This window comes from Procambarus clarkii, chromosome 30 (assembly GCF_040958095.1).
Source record: "Procambarus clarkii isolate CNS0578487 chromosome 30, FALCON_Pclarkii_2.0, whole genome shotgun sequence".
Taxonomy (NCBI): Eukaryota; Metazoa; Arthropoda; class Malacostraca; order Decapoda; family Cambaridae; genus Procambarus; species Procambarus clarkii.
This window is the reverse complement of record NC_091179.1, coordinates 19,149,103-19,168,335: the sequence shown is the minus strand read 5'-3', so window position 1 is coordinate 19,168,335 and position 19,233 is coordinate 19,149,103. Positions and strand designations below refer to the sequence as shown.

The 19,233-nt window shown below is 44.7% G+C and overlaps 1 protein-coding gene across 5 annotated transcripts in view; it reads left to right on the top strand.

The window, feature by feature from the left end:
* Ptp61F (Protein tyrosine phosphatase 61F) overlaps nucleotides 1-19,233 on the top strand; it is a 132,428-nt gene that overhangs the window by 20,729 nt on the left and 92,466 nt on the right. For all 5 annotated transcript variants that reach the window (XM_045753952.2, XM_045753951.2, XM_045753953.2 and 2 more), the window contains 3 exons: nucleotides 2,593-2,727; nucleotides 10,146-10,279; nucleotides 16,521-16,746. In XM_045753952.2, coding sequence (XP_045609908.1) covers nucleotides 2,593-2,727; nucleotides 10,146-10,279; nucleotides 16,521-16,746 — 495 coding nt within the window. The remainder of the gene's footprint in view (nucleotides 1-2,592; nucleotides 2,728-10,145; nucleotides 10,280-16,520; nucleotides 16,747-19,233) is intronic.

The window sequence follows — 19,233 nt, the reverse complement described above, 5'->3', positions numbered from 1 at the left end:
AAATGAACAAATCCACAAGGGCTGTGGATTTACCCTGTCGTAGCTCAGTCGATTAAGGCAGTGTCTGGGATGCTCCCGGACGCAGGTTCGAATCCTCGTCACGGTCCTTGTGGATTTGTTCATTAGGTCATTCTTTCTTCAACTTGTTTGCAAGCAAATATAGAAGGTAACGGATGGGTCCTCACACCGAATTTATATTTGGTAATCGAGGCTCTGGGCTGGATCAATGCAATAAACATTGTCGCTAAGACAGACAACACATAATTACTTTACGTTAATCATTGTCACTCAATTACAATTAATTAATTAATTTGCATTATCAAATCAATAATTATAATATAACATTTCCTTGGTATTGTTTTATCACAAAGACAGAAACAATAACAAGATGTCACTAGACACGACAAACACAGTGGTCTACTCTGTGTGTCCTAGTCCTCCTGTGCACAGGAGTTGTAGCTGATGTGTGGAAAAAGGCTAACATAGCTCCAGTCTACAAAAGTGGCAGCAAGGAAGACCCTCTCAATTATAGACCAGTATCATTGACAAGTGTAATAGTAAAAATATTGGAAAAAATTAATTAAAACTAAATGAGTAGAACACCTAAGCAAAAACGATATAATATCAGACAGTCAGTTTGGTTTTCGATCTGAAAGATCCTGTGTAACAAATTTCCTTAGTTTCTATGATCTAGCCACAGATTTTACAAGAAAAAGATGGTTGGGTTGACTGCATCTATCTGGACCTAAAAAAAAAGGCTTTTGACAGAGTTCCACATAAGAGGTTGTTCTGGAAACTGGAACATATTGGAGGAGTGACAGGTAAGTTTCTAACATGGATGAAAAATTTTCTAACTTACAGTAAAAGAGGGCTTTTAACTTACAGTAAAAGAGGGCTTTTAACTTACAGTAAAAGAGGGCTTTTAACTTACAGTAAAAGAGGGCAGTAATCAGTCATTGTATCGGACTGAAGGAATGTCACAAGTGGAGTACTACAGGGTTCAGTTTTTGCACCGGTAATGTTTATTGTCTACATAAACGATCTACCAGATGGAATACAGAATCATATGAACATGTTTGCTGATGATGCTAAAATAATAGGGAAGATAAGAAACTTAGATGATTGTCATGCCCTTCAAGAAGACCTGGGCAAAATAAGTATATGGAGCACCACTTGGCAAATGGAATTTAATGTGACTAAATGCCATGTTATGGAATGTGGAATAGAACATAGACCCCACACAACCTATCTTGAGGTTATCTTGAAATGATTTTGGGGCTTAGCGTCCCTGCAGCCTGGTCCTCGACCAGGCCTCCTTTTTGTTACACACTCCCAGGAAGCAACCTGTAGCAGCTGTCCAACTCCCAGGTACCTGTTTACTACTAGGTAACGGAGGCATCAGGGTGAAAGAAACGCTGCTCATTTGTTTCCACCTTCACCGGGGATCAAACCTTAGGACTATGAAACCGAAGCGCTGTCCACTCAGCTGTTGGAGCCCCTACTGGTAATTGGGGGCCCATATATATTATGTGAGAAATCCTTAAAGAATTCTGATAAAGAAAAAGATCTAGTGGTGGTTCTAGATAGAAAACTATCACCTGAGGACCACATAAAGAACATCGTGTGAGGAGCCTATCTTGAGGTTATCTTGAGATGATTTCGGGGCTTTTAGTGTCCCCGCGGCCCGGTCCTCGACCAGGCCTCCACCCCCCAGGAAGCACCCCGTGACAGCTGACTATCACCCAGGTACCTATTTTACTGGTAGGTAACAGGGGCATAGGGTGAAAGAAACTCTGCCCATTGTTTCTCGCCGGCGCCTGGGATTGAACCCAGGACCACAGGATCACAAGTCCAGCGTGCTGTCCGCTCGGCCGACCGGCTCCCTCGTGAAAGTGTAGCCTATGCTACACTTTCTAACTTCAGAATTGCTTTTAAATACATGGATGGCAAAATACTAAAGAAATTGTTCATGACTTGTTAGACCAATGCTGGAATATGCAGCAGTTGTATGGTGCCCATATTTGGTGAGTTTGTTTTTCCTTCTTTGTGGGTAGTTAGCTTCAAGGAGCCAACTAGGTTCCCCAGAGACAACCAGAGTTATATGTAATGAAATGGCAGTTTCTGGGTGAGCCCCAGAGGCTCCCTCCCTTTGGTCAATGGCTTTTATCATTCAAGAACTGGAGGGTGGGTAGCCCAGCTCCCCCCTCCCACCATGGGAGGTGGCTAGTTAGACGAAGTGTTTCTTGTTTTTCTTTCTGGTGGAGTTCTTTTGCTATTTAGAGGGCATGGGTTGCAATTTTCAACCAGACAGTGGTCTGTTTTGTTTTCCCTATCTTTCTGGGTGCCTTCCCTGGTCAGTGGCAAGTATGATATACTTTAAATGTAAAGTGTTCATAGGCTATTGCTCTCTGAGGGAGCCAGGTTCTGGCTCGTGGTCCTCAGTAGGCATAAGAACTCTGTGACTGATGACCCCAAATAATATAGCACTATATCAGTTTGGATAACTTGAGGGAACCTCCAGGACATACCCAGTAACTGCCATTTAATTACATTCAATGCAGGTTTTATTCCATATTTTTAATTTTGTTACAGGTAGTGTGTGTGAATCGGTCATACATCTTGGCTCAGGGTCCATTATCACATACTACACCACATTTCTGGCTGATGGTATGGCAACAGAAGGTTAAAGGTATCATCATGCTCAACAAAATTATTGAGAAAAATCAGGTTAGTACAGTACATCAAGAATATTATTGGCATTTAATGCACAGATCTCCAAGCTCTTTCTGGTAAACACCTTTGCCACTGACTGAGTGAATGGGTCAACAAAAAGCCTTGTCCATGATTAAGGGAAACCTTGATATGCCTAATAAGTTTTCTGTCCCTGACATTGAATAAACTATGTCGGCTTAAAACTTTGATGATGTATGTATGGTGATGTAAGGATGACTACTGTTGTCCTCTAATGGTAGGTTTTAGAACGATCTTAATAATAGTCAATGGAAAGGGGATACCTTTAATGATATCCCAGAAGGAGGTGGTGCTTCACTACACTACAATTTTTTACATACATACTCTGGTGCCAGGGCATTAACCCAGTACTCTGGGTTGAAAACAACATCCATGAGAGTTTGCAGTATGGTGAGAGCTAATTATGGTTCTTCTTTATACAGTATATTACAAGGACAGTAAATATATTTCAATTCAAATTTGGAAGTGGTGTCTTAGAATTATACAAGTTATGCAAACATTTTAGAGGTATACTGATTTAACAGTATCAGTGGTATCAAATTATAGCCTGTAAGCCCCCCTCAGTGGCTGTTCAAGCTACCCTGCAGGTACTTTCCAAACCCAGGGTACCACACCATGGTTCTAGAGATTCACAAGTGCCTTCCAGAAGCCAGTACAAGAATTTGGCTCCTTCAATAAATTCAGTAAATGCGTCTTTCCGTGACCTTACTATGTCCGTATATCTTGTTCTTCGTTACACTGTGGGGAGCAGCCCCGAATTTCGGTGCCTTTTGTTTAGTCTTTCAGCGCCTGAATCTCCTTGACTCTGGACACTCATTCTTTGACTAAGTCACTGCTCTCTGGACACTCATTCATTGCCTGTTGTTAAGTGCCTGGCTTCACCCTTATATACATTGGAGTCTCTTTGTATATGTAGCTGATCATGTACATTGCATTACCAATTGCTCTTGGGTCTTCTTCATTCGTCAAATTCATTGTACTCTCTTGTCCCTAGCTACCTGTACTTGGACCATATTTAGGGTCTTTTCCTTGCCTATTTCCGTATTTCCTACCTCTTTACTACACATTGTTGTGTACAGTATCTTGGTATTTGCTTATTGGCTATACTGATGTTGGTGCTAGGTTGGACTATGTACATGTTCAGTTCCCTGGTATTGGACTGCCTCTGTGTTCAGTTATGGAACTGGGTTCTTTCATCTACTCCTTGAGTGTCAGTACCAGCTTCTGTGTTGCTATGTTTGCAGGTGGTTGTAGATTTCTGATCAACCACTCCTGCCCCTATGGTTCCTTTTTCGTTGGGGCAGGAGCAGCTAGGTTATGGTCCTGGCTATGGCCTTTTCTTTGTGTTCCTTTTCCAGAAAGTACAATTTTGTTTTAGTGCGGTACTCGTCCTGTGTAATTCTCCTCATATGTTACTCGGAGACACGTGCATCGTTTTTCCTTGCTGGGGCTGGTTGCGCTGCTCCTGCGGGTTGCGGGGTCGCTGTTTTTTGCTTTGCGTCTCGTGATTCGTGATGCTCATTTTCCTTATGGGCCTCTGCCTGGGGCCCCTGGCTCTTCAGTTTTCGTCACCATTTTGTCCTTGCTGTTTGTCTGCGGTTCGGCTCTTTAGGCAAGTGGATTCTTATTGTCATCTGTTTTTGGCCTTGTTGGTCTTTCAGGGGTCCTGGGGGGGTTCCTCCCGGATGGGGCATGTCTGCTCACCGGGTTTGGGTTCCTGGTTCCCTGGTGGTTGTTCCTTCTGGTTCCTTGCCAGCCTTGGTTGGGGCGCTGCTTTTCTAGGTGCCCAAACCTGAGGGCCTTCCCACAGATCTGCCTCTTTTTTGCTGATCGGTCCAGCCCAGTACAAAGCTGGTTCGTTCTTCCCCTAGAGTCTTCACGTCTGAGGACTTTGTCTTGATTTTCTTGTCCCTTGTGTGAGCACTGGTGGCTTAGTTGTTGGTCTCCCACCTGCGTGCTTCATCTTAGCGGCAGAATGTAGTTCCTGGTGGTCCTTCTGGTTTCCTTATCACTGCGTAGGTGTACTTTGGTCTCTGACAGGGGTGTCTTGTCCTTCCCTTCGGGGTTGTTCCAGGACCGTCGTCTAGTGCTGAATACTGTCGCCTTGTAATGGACGGCCCTGGCGGGCCACTCCAGCTTGCGTTCGGTGTTGCTGTTCCTTCTGCTCAGTTCTGCTAGCTGTCTCGTGCATTGTTTCACCTCTGGTCTGCTCATGCACTTCTGGTGCCGTCCTGCTCGTTGGCCCAGGTGCTCTATATTCATTCTTTCTCCTCAGTTTGTCGTGGCCCCTTCCGCTCCGGTTTATTTTTTCAGGTCTCGTTTTCCTGTTGGTGTTGCCCTCTGGGGGTCGGGTCGAGGAGTTTCCGGCTCTCCTTCGGGGCGCAAGTTTTTTCTGCTTGTTTGGTCCTAGTGGTAGGTTTGTTCATTTGCTGCAGTCTCCTTCTTTTCTAGTGATGTTTGGGTCTGCTGTTTTCTGGTGGGGGCCCTTGGGTGGATGCTTGGTTAGTCAGTCCAGGGGTGCATCTTGTGTGGTATTCGGTTGCGGCTCTTTGCAACCAAATACCACACAAGATGTGGTATCTCTGCGCATTTTGGCCTCTGTGGCCGTGGGAGCGCTTTGGTTTGCCCAGGTTCTCTTCCTTCCTTCCCGTTCCATGGTTCGGGCCTCCCAGGTTGTCTGCAGGGTCCTTTAGTTTGGCCTGTTGTCTTGTTTTTGTGTTAGGGCATGTAGCATCCGCCTCCCGTATCCTTCCCTCTTTTCCTTATCTTTGGTGAGTTGAATGTAATGAAACGCCATTATCTGGGTGCGACCTGGAAACTCCCCGGCATCCCTCCCTCCCTCCTCCTGGTCGGCGGTGTTTTTCATGTATTTTGACATCCAGTCTAAGAACTGCCGGTTGGATCGCCGGCGTGGGGGTCTGGGGCTCCCCCTTCCCCTCCTGGGGAGGAGGGGGTTTGCGGAGATGGCGGCGCGGCGACGTAATGACGTCGTGTTCGTTTGCTAATTTTCGTTTGGGGAGTTCTGTCCACTCGTTTGGCTTTCGGTAGCAATGGTTTCATCAGAATAGGGGTTTGTTTTGGGACGCCTACCTTTCTGGGTGTCAGACCCGGTCAGTGGCAACCATAGAATGCTCCCAACCAATGGGGGTTTCTATAGGCCATTGTTCCTTGCGCCTCTCTGAGGGGGGCCAGGTTCTGGCTCATGGGCCCGGTAGACAAGAACTCCATGCACATTGACTGATGCCAGAAAGCTATACATATCCATTCAGCGTGGATAGCTCCGGGGAGCCTCCGGGTCTTGCCCAGAAAATGGCGTTTCATTACATTTAACACTAGTTGTTTTGTTTTTTGAACATAAAATTAATTATTATATATCATGCCATGGGTCCCAAGAAAATCTGTGGTAAGGTTCAACCTAAGAAAACACATGTGAGGATGACCATAGAGGAATAACAAGAGACCATTCGTAAATATGAAGATGGTGTGCAGGTTGTTGATCTAGCTAGGCAGTACAACAAATCTGTCAACAATATCCACTGTACTTGCTAAGAAAAAGAACATTGAGTGCTATAGTGGCAAAAGGTGTATCAATAATCACGAAACATAGAACACAAACACTTGAGGATGTTGAAAAGTTTATTATTAATTTGGATACACAACAAGCGGGTAATGGCATTTTAGAGTGTTAGCGGATAATAGCATTTCAGAGGCCATCATTTGTGAAAAAGCATGGCTATTGCATGAAGATCTTATAAAGAAAACCCCCTGGAATGAGTGATGCAGATACGAAAGAGTTTTAAGGCGAGCAGAGGATGGTTTGAGAAATTTTGAAAAAATAAGTGGGATTCATAGTGTTGAGGCATGGGGAGGCTGCCAGCTCGGACAAACCAGCAGCTAAAAGATTTGTTGGCGAATTTAAAGATTTTGTGGAGAGTGAAGGATAAAAGGGAGTGAAATGATAAAAGTTACTATGAAAAAAAGTTATTTTCAAAAATGTTTCATTAACCACCATGCTGTGCCAAGTTTGTGAAATTCCCCAGGTGCGCATGAAATAAAGTGTTCCCAAAAATTCTCTTTTCTTTGTAAAATGATAAATTCCCTTTCCTGAACATGTCTATGTAAAAATAAATACCAAATTCCACTTACTTTGGCTGTGGGGACGTGGACAAGGTACGCTGTGACGTCATCAGGGCCTGGTCGCCCGTGTGTGAATCACCCTGACACGGTTGCTCGGGCCACTCAAGCACCGGGTGTTGCCACAAATATATTTTCAATTATTTGTATTATGTATTTCCAATGCGGTTTTATTTGTTTTTTTTATCGTATATGATGCATATTTGTGTCCTTTACAATATCTTGAGGTTATCTTGAGATGATTTCGGGCTTTTAGTGTCCCCGCGGCCCGGTCCTCGACCAGGCCTCCACCCCCAGGAAGCAGCCCGTGACAGCTGACTAACACTCAGGTACCTATTTTACTGCTAGGTAACAGGGGCATAGGGTGAAAGAAACTCTGCCCATTATTTCTCGCCGGCGCCCGGGATCGAACCCGGGACCACAGGATCACAAGTCCAGTGTGCTGTCCGCTCGGCCGACCGGCTCCCATCCATATGTATACAGTAGAATGTTCATAATGTTCCCTGGAACTGTGATACATGTGTCAGTAATGTGTCCACAATAAATGTTTTTTGTCGCAGTATTACCTGTTACAAATTCACTAAAATTACGATATGTACAGTTTCACACACTATTTACACAGTAACACACTGTATTACACACTCAGTACTTTGGAAGTGAGTAATAATTAACAAAGTAGCCCATGGTACACAGCGCGACTTCGCTCTCGGTGCATCAGGTACAGATAAATTTTCGCTTCCTGTTTCTTCATTCTGTGTGCTTGCAAATAACACACTCATGTACACCCTTGTCTTTAGTACTTGTAGGTTGTATGTAGCCAAGCTTGTAAAGCATAAGGTAGTATTGAAAAGATTATAGGAAAAGATCAATATGTAAAGTAGTCTTGAAAAGATCACTTTGTATGATCCCACACAGGAAGATATTCAGCTTACCTCAAGAGTGTCCGTCAGTTAGGAAGATATTCAGGTATTCTTGAAAATATCTATGGGAAACACCACCATGGAAGCCGCTAACACTGTTCATCTATGCTATTTGTATCAGATGCATCATCACTGAACGCAGAAAACGATTCATCTATGTCTCATCTAAATAAATTGGAGATAGCATAGGATTGCAAGGGTGACGCTCAGAGCTACAACTGGATACGCTCGCTGTATCATCCTCATAGGTGCTATATCACTTGCATCCAACCTTTGTGTTAGGTCCTTATTGCGCTTAGCTTCACCAATATTATGACCCTTATGTTCTTCAAACAATAAGGTTTGAATTTCACTGACAGAGCGTTATCTCTCAACTCCACGTCGAACAGGTGTTTGGGAGCCAGAAGCGCGTGCGCCACCCATGGTTGCTCATTCAGTACTAACGCAGCCAGCAACCCTAGGGCATTCTGGGAATTTTTTCCAAGATGGCTGCCTCTCACTGGAGGTCCTAAGAGTCCATTTCGTACACAACCAACCTCGTACATATTTAGAATTGGTACCGAAAAATCTGAGTTTTCTCGGTTGGCTCAGTTTCCCGCCGACCGAGAATACTCGGTTGGCACAGTTAAGTGATTAATGACGCGGCACTGTGGTATAACGCGAGGAGGCGGGAGCACATGGGCTGTTTGGCTTGAACAGGCCTGGACGGGTCCACTTGGGACAGGTAAGCACATTTCGTAGGCTGCTAGACGGAAAAAAAATCTCAATATTTATGGAGCAAACTTCAGCCTGTGCAAATTGTTTGTAGGAAACTTGTATATTTATTATATAATTATTCCTTTTGTTTTTGATTGTGATGAATTGTTCTAAAATTAACGGTAATTCTTATAGTGTATAGGCCCCTCCACATTCCACCTTATCCCCCAGGCAATCTGTCCCAACACTCCCCTCTCTTCTGACACCACCCACCCACCCCACCCTCTCCTACACCATGAGCCTAGAGCCACAGCCGTACAGGATTAATACAGGATTAATACGGTACGGCCCAACTCCTGCCTTTCTGATCCAGACTATTCACCGCTTGTCCGGCTTACTGACCAGATTGGGTAACATCGGTAGCAAGTTAACTGGCTCAGATTTCTGATCCGGCCAAATATCTGCTAGTCCGGCATCCATGGACATTTTTGGCCAGATGGGGAGATAACTTTATCCAGCCACGATTTGCCGGATTAGGGCGATTTCCGGATAGGCAGATTCCGGATTAGTGGGTTTCTACAGTACTCACAGGGCACTTTAGGGCATGTAGCCCTCGGTACACTGTTACAACTAGCACATGCAACACAAACAGCAGGAAACAACAGAAGGGCACAAAATCCAGCAAGAATCTGTGGCCAGAGTTGACATCCGCCCCAGAATGCTTCAGTCACGAACTGAGGTGTGAGTAGCCGGCACATAGGTCCGGGGCTCTCCCCCCCCCCCCCTCCCAGAGAGAGGAGGGCTGCGCAGACAAGCGGCACGGCGGCAATGAGTGACGATTGCTTGTTTGCTTGCCTCCTTTGTTTTCCTTTGGGGAGTTCTGTTTCTCTGTTTGGTTTTGGGTTTTTGCAGTTTCCTACCGTGTGGGGTTTGTTTTGAGATGCCTACCTTTCTGGGTGCCTAACTTCGGGCAATGGCAGACAAGGAATACCCCCAAATACAAAGGGGTCTCCGTAAGCCATTGCTCCCTGTGCCTTTCTGAAGGGGCCAGGTTCTGGCTGTGGTCCCCAATAGGCAGGACTACATTGACTGAAGCTCTAGACTAATATAGCATATATCAGTCCTATAGCTCCGGGAAGCCAAAGGGGGCTCCCCACAGAAAAGGGTAATTTCCATTCTGTAGAAAGGCAAAGAATTAGGAGTGACATGATTGAAGTACAGTACATAAAGTATACAAATGGATAAAAAGGTACTGTATAACTAAGGAGATGTTATTAAGGTGATGAATACATCAGTGGAAAATTGAACATAGAACAATGAGTATAAATAGGTTTAAGCTTAGATTCAGGAAAGATATGAGCAAACACTGTCTTGGAAATAGGGTGATTGATCTGTGGAATAAATTACTGTATTGGATAACAATAGAAGTGGGATCACATTAAGGTTTCAAACATAGGTTAGACATATACTTGAATGAGTATATGAGTTTGGGTGGAGCTGGCTTGTATGGGCCAATAGGCCTTATGCAGTTTCATTAATTCTCATGTTCATAAAGATAGTTAAAGGTGGAATCGTAGAATGGTAATTTTGACGAGTGATGGTCTGTGAGCCAAAATCGTTTAGCAATAATAGTTATTTTTTCAGATAAAATGTCATCAGTATTGGCCTCTGGGGGAATGTGATGGAGGTGAAGATACTATGGTGTTTTCAACAGTTGGCCTCAAGGTCGATCTCCTAAATGTCAGTCATCATACACATTACAATTATAGTACACTTAGGTAAGTAATTCTCATGAAGTATCATTAGGTGTCCCAAGAAAGGAGACTGTAGTTATAACCAATTTTTTTCTTTGGTGGTTTGATTAGAAGCTGACAACACTTGTGTGATCCTAAAGGTAAGGTTTCAATTGAAATTAGGTGTATTCTTATACACCTTCTAATTTCATTTTTAAATCCAATTTGAACCTGCACCCAAAATTTCTACACACATGCTCGGTTGCCAATGAATGTTATTAGTAGCCCTGGAGAAAAAATAGTAGCTGTCTCACATTTTGATCCTGTTCTATATACCCCCCCCTCCCCAGCATGACCCAATCCACCCTTTTGTATGAGTATATATGTTAAAATATAGCATTTACACATCAGAATTTTTCCATATCCCATTGAACAAATATTTAAAAAAGTAATTTATATTTTTGTTACTGGCATATGTAATTAGCACCATATAATTGCCTCTGACCCATACCCTTTCCTCTATGAAGGTTTCATAGGTCATTCATATATACCAAAACCAAACCCCTCCCTGTTGATTACCTACTGGAGATTGAGAATCAGTGTCCCCATGGCCCGGTCTCTGACCAGGCTTCCTGGTTACTGGTCTGTAATTAACCAGGCTGTTTGATGTGGCTGCTCACAGCCTGATGTACGAGCATAGCCTGGTTGATCAACACCATCCTTTGAAGGTGCTTGTCGAGTTGCCTTTTGAACACTGCGAAAGATTGGCCAGTTATGCCCCAAATACGTAGGGAAAGAGTGTTGAAAAGTCTTGGGCCTTTGATGTTGATAGTTTTCTCTTGGCTTGCCTATTGCAACTCTTCTTTTTAGTAGGGCTATTTTGCACATCTTACCATGCCTTCTGGTCTCATGTTATATAATATAGTGTCGCTATATTGTCGTATGGCTTGGCATTTTCTCCTGATAATTCCCTTCTGGTCTCATGGGGTGTTATTTCTGTGTGCAGATTTGGAACCAGTCCTAATATTTTACAAATGTAAATTATTATTTATCTCTCCTGCCTGTGCTCCAGTGAATACAGATTTAAAATGTTTTCCATTTGATGTTTTTGTTTTTCATATTTCAGAAAGTGGAATTTATCCTCATTTAATGTCATTTTATTTTCGGTGGCCCATTGAAAGACGTGATTAACATCGGATTTGAGGTTTTCTGTGTTCCCTGTAGTGTCCACGTTCATCAAAATTCTAGTGTCATCTGCAAAGGATGGTGCCTATAGTGTCCTTGTTTACATCTGATATGAGGATGAGGAAAGGTACCAGAGCAAGTACGGTACTTTGGGGAAGTGAGCTTTTCATGGTGGATGATGCAGATTTTACTTTGTTGACTATTGCACTCTGGATTCTGTTCGTTACAAACTTAAAGATCAATATCCCTACCTTGCCAGTAATTCCCTTTGAGCACATTTTGTGTACATTAACACCATTGTTACATTTGTTGAAGGATTTTGCAAAATTGTAAACATGCCAGTCCCCACGCAGCTCTAGTAATATTTTTCTGGTGGGAGCCCTGTTGGCTCCCTGAGGCTATCACACTGATTGCCATACTACTTAGTGCCATCAGTCACAGAATTCTATTGGCCTACCAGGGACCATGCGACAGACCCTGGCCCTCTCAGAGAGGTGCAGGGAGCAATAGGCTATGAACACTTTACATTTAATGTTTATCATCTTTGCCACCATTCAAGGGAAAGGCAGTCAGAAAGATAGGTGATTCAAAACAGACTACTGCATGGTTACAATTAAGGCCACAACCCCAAAATTGCCAAAAGAACTTCCAACAATGAAAACAAACTTCCAAAATTTCCTGAAAATAAAGTTTGGTAGTTTGCCCCCCCCCCCCCTCCCCCCCCTGTCCCCCACCTCCCTTGTTTAGGGGGGAGGATGGACCAGACCAGATCAACTGGGCCCCACCATCCTCAGTTCTATACTCATGGTTGTGCCTAGTGGTTGTCGTCGTTCTAACTCCGGTCTCCCATTTTTCTAGTGTTTTTTTTTTTTTTTTTTTTTTTTTGTCTTTTAGGCTGTTTTATTAGCATTGTTATTGTTTTAGTTTGGTGTACTGGAGCTACATGTGCTCAGGGCTACCTTCCCTGTGCACTGTGTACGTACTACCCTTGCGTGATCAGGGTTGCCTTCACTGGGGTGTTCAGGAAACGCTCCCTTCAGGAGGGAGCTTCCTCGTTTCAGGTGGTCCTTGCCCTTCGTATAAGCCAGTAGTCTATGACTGACTTCAAACACTCCACCTGGCCCTCACACACTCCACCAGGCCCCTTTCCTCAGATATAGGAGTGTTTCTGTGGGGAGCCCCTACGGCTCCCTGGAGCTTATCAGGCTAATGTATGTTATATTAGACCGGAACATTAGCTAAGGAGTTCAGACCTACCAGGGACCAGCGCCAGAACCTGGCCCCTTCAGAGAGGTTTCAGGGAGCAATGTCCCTGGAAAACTCCCTTGTGGTTGGGGTTTTAATTATCTGCCATCGACAAGGGTGAGGCACCCAGAAAGGTAGGCATAACAAAACAAACCCCACATGGTAAAAAACTAAAAAAAAAACAAACAGAGCCCGCGGCTCCGCCTCTTTCGGCAGGTCGGATCGGTCCTGTACGTGACTGCTTCGGCCTTCTCCTCAGCTCTTTGCGTCTGGTATTTTGACGCGGGTATCATCATCTCTGTGGTGATCAGGTGGCTTTGTTGATGGTGTCCCACTTGCGAGCTTTGTCTTGGCGACAGTATGACGTTCCTGGTGTTTCTATGCACATTTTCTTGCTCTTTGTAGGTTGTCTTCTCTTTCGCATCGGTTGTCTTGTCCTTTCTTGGGTTTTCAGGACTACAATTATTTGACATCTGCTCCGTTTCGTACGCTTTCTCGTGTTTTGTTTCACCTCCAGGCCTGCTCATGTGTCGCCCGAGCAGTCCTGGTCCTTGATCAGGGTGCCTTCTTATCTTCTCCTCAGTGGTAGCCCCTTCGGTTCAGGTTTCTGCTCTTTGGTACTGGTGGTAGGTTTGTATGTTTGCAGCCTTTCTCCGTCCTGGCGACGGTCGAGACGGCTGTTTTCCGAGGGGTTCTTGGGTTATTGATGCTTGATTGGTTTGGCTGGGGGTGCGTCCTGTGTGGTCCGGTTGCGCTTTTTGCCGTTACCTGCGTACCGTGTCAGGGGATGCGCTTTGGGTTGATCCGGTTCCCCTCGTTCAATGTTTCAGGGCTCGGGTCTCCCAGGTCGTCCGCAGAGTTTTTCAGTCTTCCAGCCTGCGGTCTGTCCTTGCGCCCGTGCTGTTCGGACGTTTGCAGCTTTTGCTGCCCCCACACACACACACACTCTGCTGCTCTCCCCCACACCCCCCCCCTCACTGTTGCTCTCCCCCACACCCCCCCCTCACTGCTGCTCTCCCCCACACACCCCCCCTCACTGCTGCTCTCCCCCACACACCCCCCCTCACTGCTGCTCTCCCCCCCCCCCCCCCTCACTGCTGCTCTCCCCCACACCCCCCCCCCTCACTGCTGCTCTCCCCCACACCCCCCCCTCACTGCTGCTCTCCCCCACACCCCCCCCCTCACTGCTGCTCTCCCCCACACCCCCCCTCACTGCTGCTCTCCCCCACACCCCCCCTCACTGCTGCTCTCCCCCACACCCCCCCCCCTCACTGCTGCTCTCCCCCACACCCCCCCCCCCCCTCACTGCTGCTCTCCACCACACCCCCCCTCACTGCTGCTTTCCCTCACTCCCCCCCTCACTGCTGCTCTCCCCCACACCCCCCCTCACTGCTGCTCTCCCCCACACCCCCCCTCACTGCTGCTCTCCCCCACACCTCCCCCCCTCATCGCTGCTCTCCCCCACCCCCACCCCCTCTCACTGCTGCTCTTCTCCCACACCCTCACTCCTGCTCTTCCCCTCCCCCCTCGAAGGAACCCTTCTGGTAGGTGGCTTAGTAGATTGCCAGCCAGAGAGCCTGGAGAATCTCCATCTAATACAATAAAGTACACTCTACCCCATCCCTCCCCTCCCCTCCCCTCCCCCCCTCTATTCATCCATCCCTCCCTGCCTCCATCCATCCATCCATCCCTGTGCAGATATGTCCAACAAAGTCACAGAATGAACTCTCCGGCCTCATGACAAATCTAAACAATGAGCCGTGTATCTGTGACGTCACAGAGTAGAAGGCACTAAAGTGGTGGACCAAGTGGCTGTCTGTACAAAATATATCTTACTTGAATGTTACTTGAAATAATACCGACACTTTGGAAATACCGGAGCCCCGCATTTAACAACCTGGGTACAGCCCCATATAGGCCGTTAAATCGAGTTGATATTGTAATTGGCATCAGATGGATCAGAAAATCAAGTTCTGGCCTTAGCTTCTTCCTTGCTGAACCAAGACTCAAGCAGTTAAGCCTCACCAGCAAAGAGGTATGGCCATCTCTTGTAATGAACGCTGAACATTTGTCCAAGTTGCCTCGCTGTTTGACCCAAAAGGGGGTCAACTTCATTTGTCATGGTAACTACTGCAGAGCTTACGTGGGAATGAAGATTATAGTGAGATACACCTTGCATAAAACACAGAAATACTGGTCAGAATGTAACTTGAAATTGAAGTTATGTAATTATTTGGACATCAAACTTAATCATAACTGCGAGGTGTACATGCAACATCTCAAAAAAAAAAAAAACATTCAACTTCGACGTGCAATATGAGGAAATGTAGTTATCAGTGAAACATTGAAATCAATAAACAAGTAAATGAACACAATGGAATCAAAATGTAATGTAAAAAATATATACTGGAACACTAACACACACCAAATTGTAATAATCAGAGGCAAGGTCTTGTTACTTGACTTTCAGGAACTGTAGTTACATTAATTAAATGAAAGAAACTATTTGTATAAATAATACAAGTTACTTTTATAGAAAGTGGTAGAACAACTGCTGGAAATAAGTTAAAAATGCTGAAACATAGGCAGTGTAAGTGACACTTAAATTGTGAACATGCTAGGGTAATGTCTAAATCACAATACTCAAGGTAACCAGCTCTAAAGCAAAACTGCCTGTTGGGTTGGAGGTTCGAGTTCTGGACTACCTCGATGACTGGCTTGTGTGGGCTCCTAATCAGTCCTCGTGTCTGCTCGCCAGGGACTAGGTTCTTTCCCAGCTCGCCGGGTTCGGGGTCCTGGTGATCTGGAGGAAGTCCCATTGGGGTTCCTTTCAGGTTCGGTCTTGTGTGGGACTCTCTAACTGCTTCCTTGTCTCTTCCTCCGAAGGCTCTGCTACGACTGCGGTCCCTCCTTTGCCGGTTTCTTGGGGTCTCCTGGGTCACGAGGCAGTTGCTCGCGGGTTTGTGCGGGAGTCTGAACCTTGCTGTGATGGTCTACCCGCTGGGCTGGTTTTGGGTTTGGTGGCTGTTATGGTTTGGTGGCGGACAGTGGCGCAGCAGCTGTAGTGACGTCAAGTTTTTTGATGGGGGAATTCCGTTTGCTAGTTTGGCTTTCGGTTTGCAATTTTTCACCAGCTGTAGTTTGTTTTGGGACTCCAATCTTTCTGGGTACCTGACCTGGTAGACTGCAGATATACACTGCTTCCAACTACACGGGCCTGACAACTGAGTGGACAGCGCTTCGGATTCGTAGTCCTGAGGTTCCGGGTTCGATCCCCGGTGGAGGCGGAGACAAATGGGCAAAACGTTTTTTTTCACCCTGATGCCCCTGTTACCTGGCAGTAAATAGGCACCTGGGAGTTAGACAACTGCTACGAGCTGCTTCCTGGGGGTGTGTAACAAAAAGGAGGCCTGGTCGAGGACTGGGGCGCGGGGACGCTAAGCCCCGAAATCGTCTCAAGATAACGAGAATGTCTGTAGGCCATTACTCCTTGTGCATCTCTAAAGGGAGGGGGGGGGGGGCCAGGTTCTGGCTCGTCCCACCGTCTAATATATACTGCATACACATCAGTCAGAAAATGGCGTTTCATTACATTCAACGCTGGTTCTTAGTGCAGTTATGTATTGGCCTGTCAATATTGGAATTTATATTACGGAATGTGTGAAATATTGACAAGGACAAATATTTGTCACTAATGTGCTCTTAATATTATATTCTTAAACAATATAATATTCTCCCTTTTTGTAGTTTTCACTGTGTAAATGGTTAAACAGGTTATATATAACTACAGTAGTAGTTATATTCTAAGTTATATTTTATTAAAAGAAAAATTAATCATTAACTGTTTCTTTTTCAGATTAACAGAAATATCATCAGGAAACATTCGCTTAATCTTACATTTTCATTACACAACATGGCCAGATTTTGGTGTTCCTCAATCACCTGAAGCATTTTACAAGTTCCTAAATGTAGTACGAGCTAGTGGTGTCTTAGAGCGAGATGTTGGGCCATCTGTTGTTCACTGTTCGGCTGGAATTGGTCGTTCTGGAACATTCTGCTTGGTTGATACCATTCTCATGATGGTGAGTTTCTTGATAAATGTATTTCAGCTTATCATCCTGTTTAGTTAGTACTTGCAGTAACAATGAGGGGCCATAGTACATATGTGACGTAATGGACAATTAGAAAGTAGAAATTGTTACAATTGAATGTGGATAAACCTGAAAAGGTTTTGTGTATATCTTGCAAACGCAACCTAAACTAACCTAACATAACCTTCCTAGGCCTTACACACACAGAGGCCTAATATAGTATATATATATATATATATATATATATATATATATATATATATATATATATATATATATATATATACACATATATACATACAGAGCACCACTTGGTTTCTGAACCCCTTGGGGACGAGACCCGTCGGTTAACATGTAAGTTCGTATACGAGAAATAGAGGGGAAAAAATAAACTAGAAATGTAAAAAGAAATTTTTCCAAAAAAATTTACGAAAAAACTCTAGGGAAAAAAATCGACAGGTTCATAGCGTAAATGCGACTGTGTTTTGTTTGTACTCACCAATAAGTGAAGTCCTGATCCGCTTTATAAAAGTCCTTAAGGGGGCATGGTATCAGGATTTAAAAAATTGTTGTAGGGTATTCATAATTTATTATCCTGATACATGTGAAAGGTGCTGCACCTAGGCCAAGTTTCAGCATCTCAGCCTAAATAGAGACGGAAAAAAAAAAAAAAAAAAAAAAGACGAATTTTTCAACCATGTTCAATTGATTTCATAGCCCTCAATTGTGAACCAAAATCATTTATACGACACTCAGCTATGACCTTACTATATAATAAAGATTTGCATGTCACATCATTATCCCAAATGTATTTAATGCAATAATGCAGATTTCATAAAAGTTTCCCAAAAATGTATGCAACAAAATGAAGTGTATCATTATTTATAAAATCAATAAATCTACGTAGATAAGAATAATGAAATGCGTTTATAGAGGCATAAACTCTACATATAATGTGCAAGTTTCATGTAAATTGAATAATAAATAAAGGCTGTGAAACGAGATCTAGTTGTAAAAGTTGGAGTTGCGTAGCGCGCTCGACAAGTTTACTCAACCTGCGGTCACTCGTGACTGGTGATTTACGCATTGCGGCCAGCTCGTATGGAGAGCTCGCATGCATCTAGCTGTCAATGCTTTTCTCTTGTTCGTTTGGTAAGTCATATTGCAGTACAAATAGCTAAAAATAGCAAAAATAGCATGTTCTGAGAGATATTGTGTGAGCGCGTCAGCATACATCCTCTCTCCATGAGAGACACACAGTCACTGACTGCACCACCCTCGTGTCAGACAATAGTGTTGCCATATCTGTTAGTTTATATTCATTTTATGCATAACATGTTATTTTCAACGCTATTACGAAAAATAAGACATCTACAACGTAAGATACAATACCCCGCGGCGTACTCACGGCGCGAGGACCAGATTCACGAAAGTTGCAGCGGGAAATTTGACTCTAATTACGTTATTTTTCAAGATATCATTAAACGGTTTGGACCACAGTGTTGCCAGAACGTTGTAGTATTTTTCGTAATTTTTCGTAAATATTCCATTTTTCATCGGATTTTCGGTTACCATGTCCCCTTAATTGTTCCTAACTGATTATTAAGACGTCTGGCAAACATCCTCTGGATGTTTCCTGCCAGCCTGCAGGCACATCCTGCCTAAAATATACGATGATGTACTGTACATTTAAGAAACAAATCTGGGTCACAGGTCTGTGGAGTGTGGTTAGGCTTACGGAGTCAGCCGGTCCCTCCCCCACCACCGATACAATGAACTTTGTTGGATTTACGTGTTTTTATACCCCTGGATGTTGGCAAGTATAAATGATGTTATCGTGTTTGTGGAAGTGCAGGGATGCTTTACTTGGTTTTAATATCTGTCCAGGGCATCGGCTGCGGTTTTTAAGCTATTTGCACCGATACTCCAGGAGGCAGTGTCGCTTCTTTGCGTTTCGCCTCGTGTGTCACAAGGCCATCCTCTTGCTTTCCTTGGAATCCGCTTAGGCCCTGACTTTTAGATTTTTTTGCCTTTTTGTCCGTTGTTGTTTGCAGACAGTGCTGTGACTCAGTTTCTGCAGGCTCAGTTTCTGTCTCGTCTATTTGCCGTCCTCTTTCGGAGTTGTTGGTTCTTTAAGGTGGCCGTTCTTGGGCCTCCCAGAAGGGTTATACCAGGGCTCGGGGTTGTCCTGGTCGAGGTGGCCCCTTATCTTGAGGTTATCTTGAGATGATTTCGGGGCTTTTAGTGTCCCCGCGGCCCGGTCCTCGACCAGGCCTCCACCCCCAGGAAGCAGCCCGTGACAGCTGACTAACTCCCAGGTACCTATTTACTGCTAGGTAACAGGGGCATTCAGGGTGAAAGAAACTTTGCCCATTTGTTTCTGCCTCGTGCGGGAATCGAACCCGCGCCACAGAATTACGAGTCCTGCGCGCTATCCACCAGGCTACGAGGCCCCCCCCCCCCCTGGCCCCCTTGGTG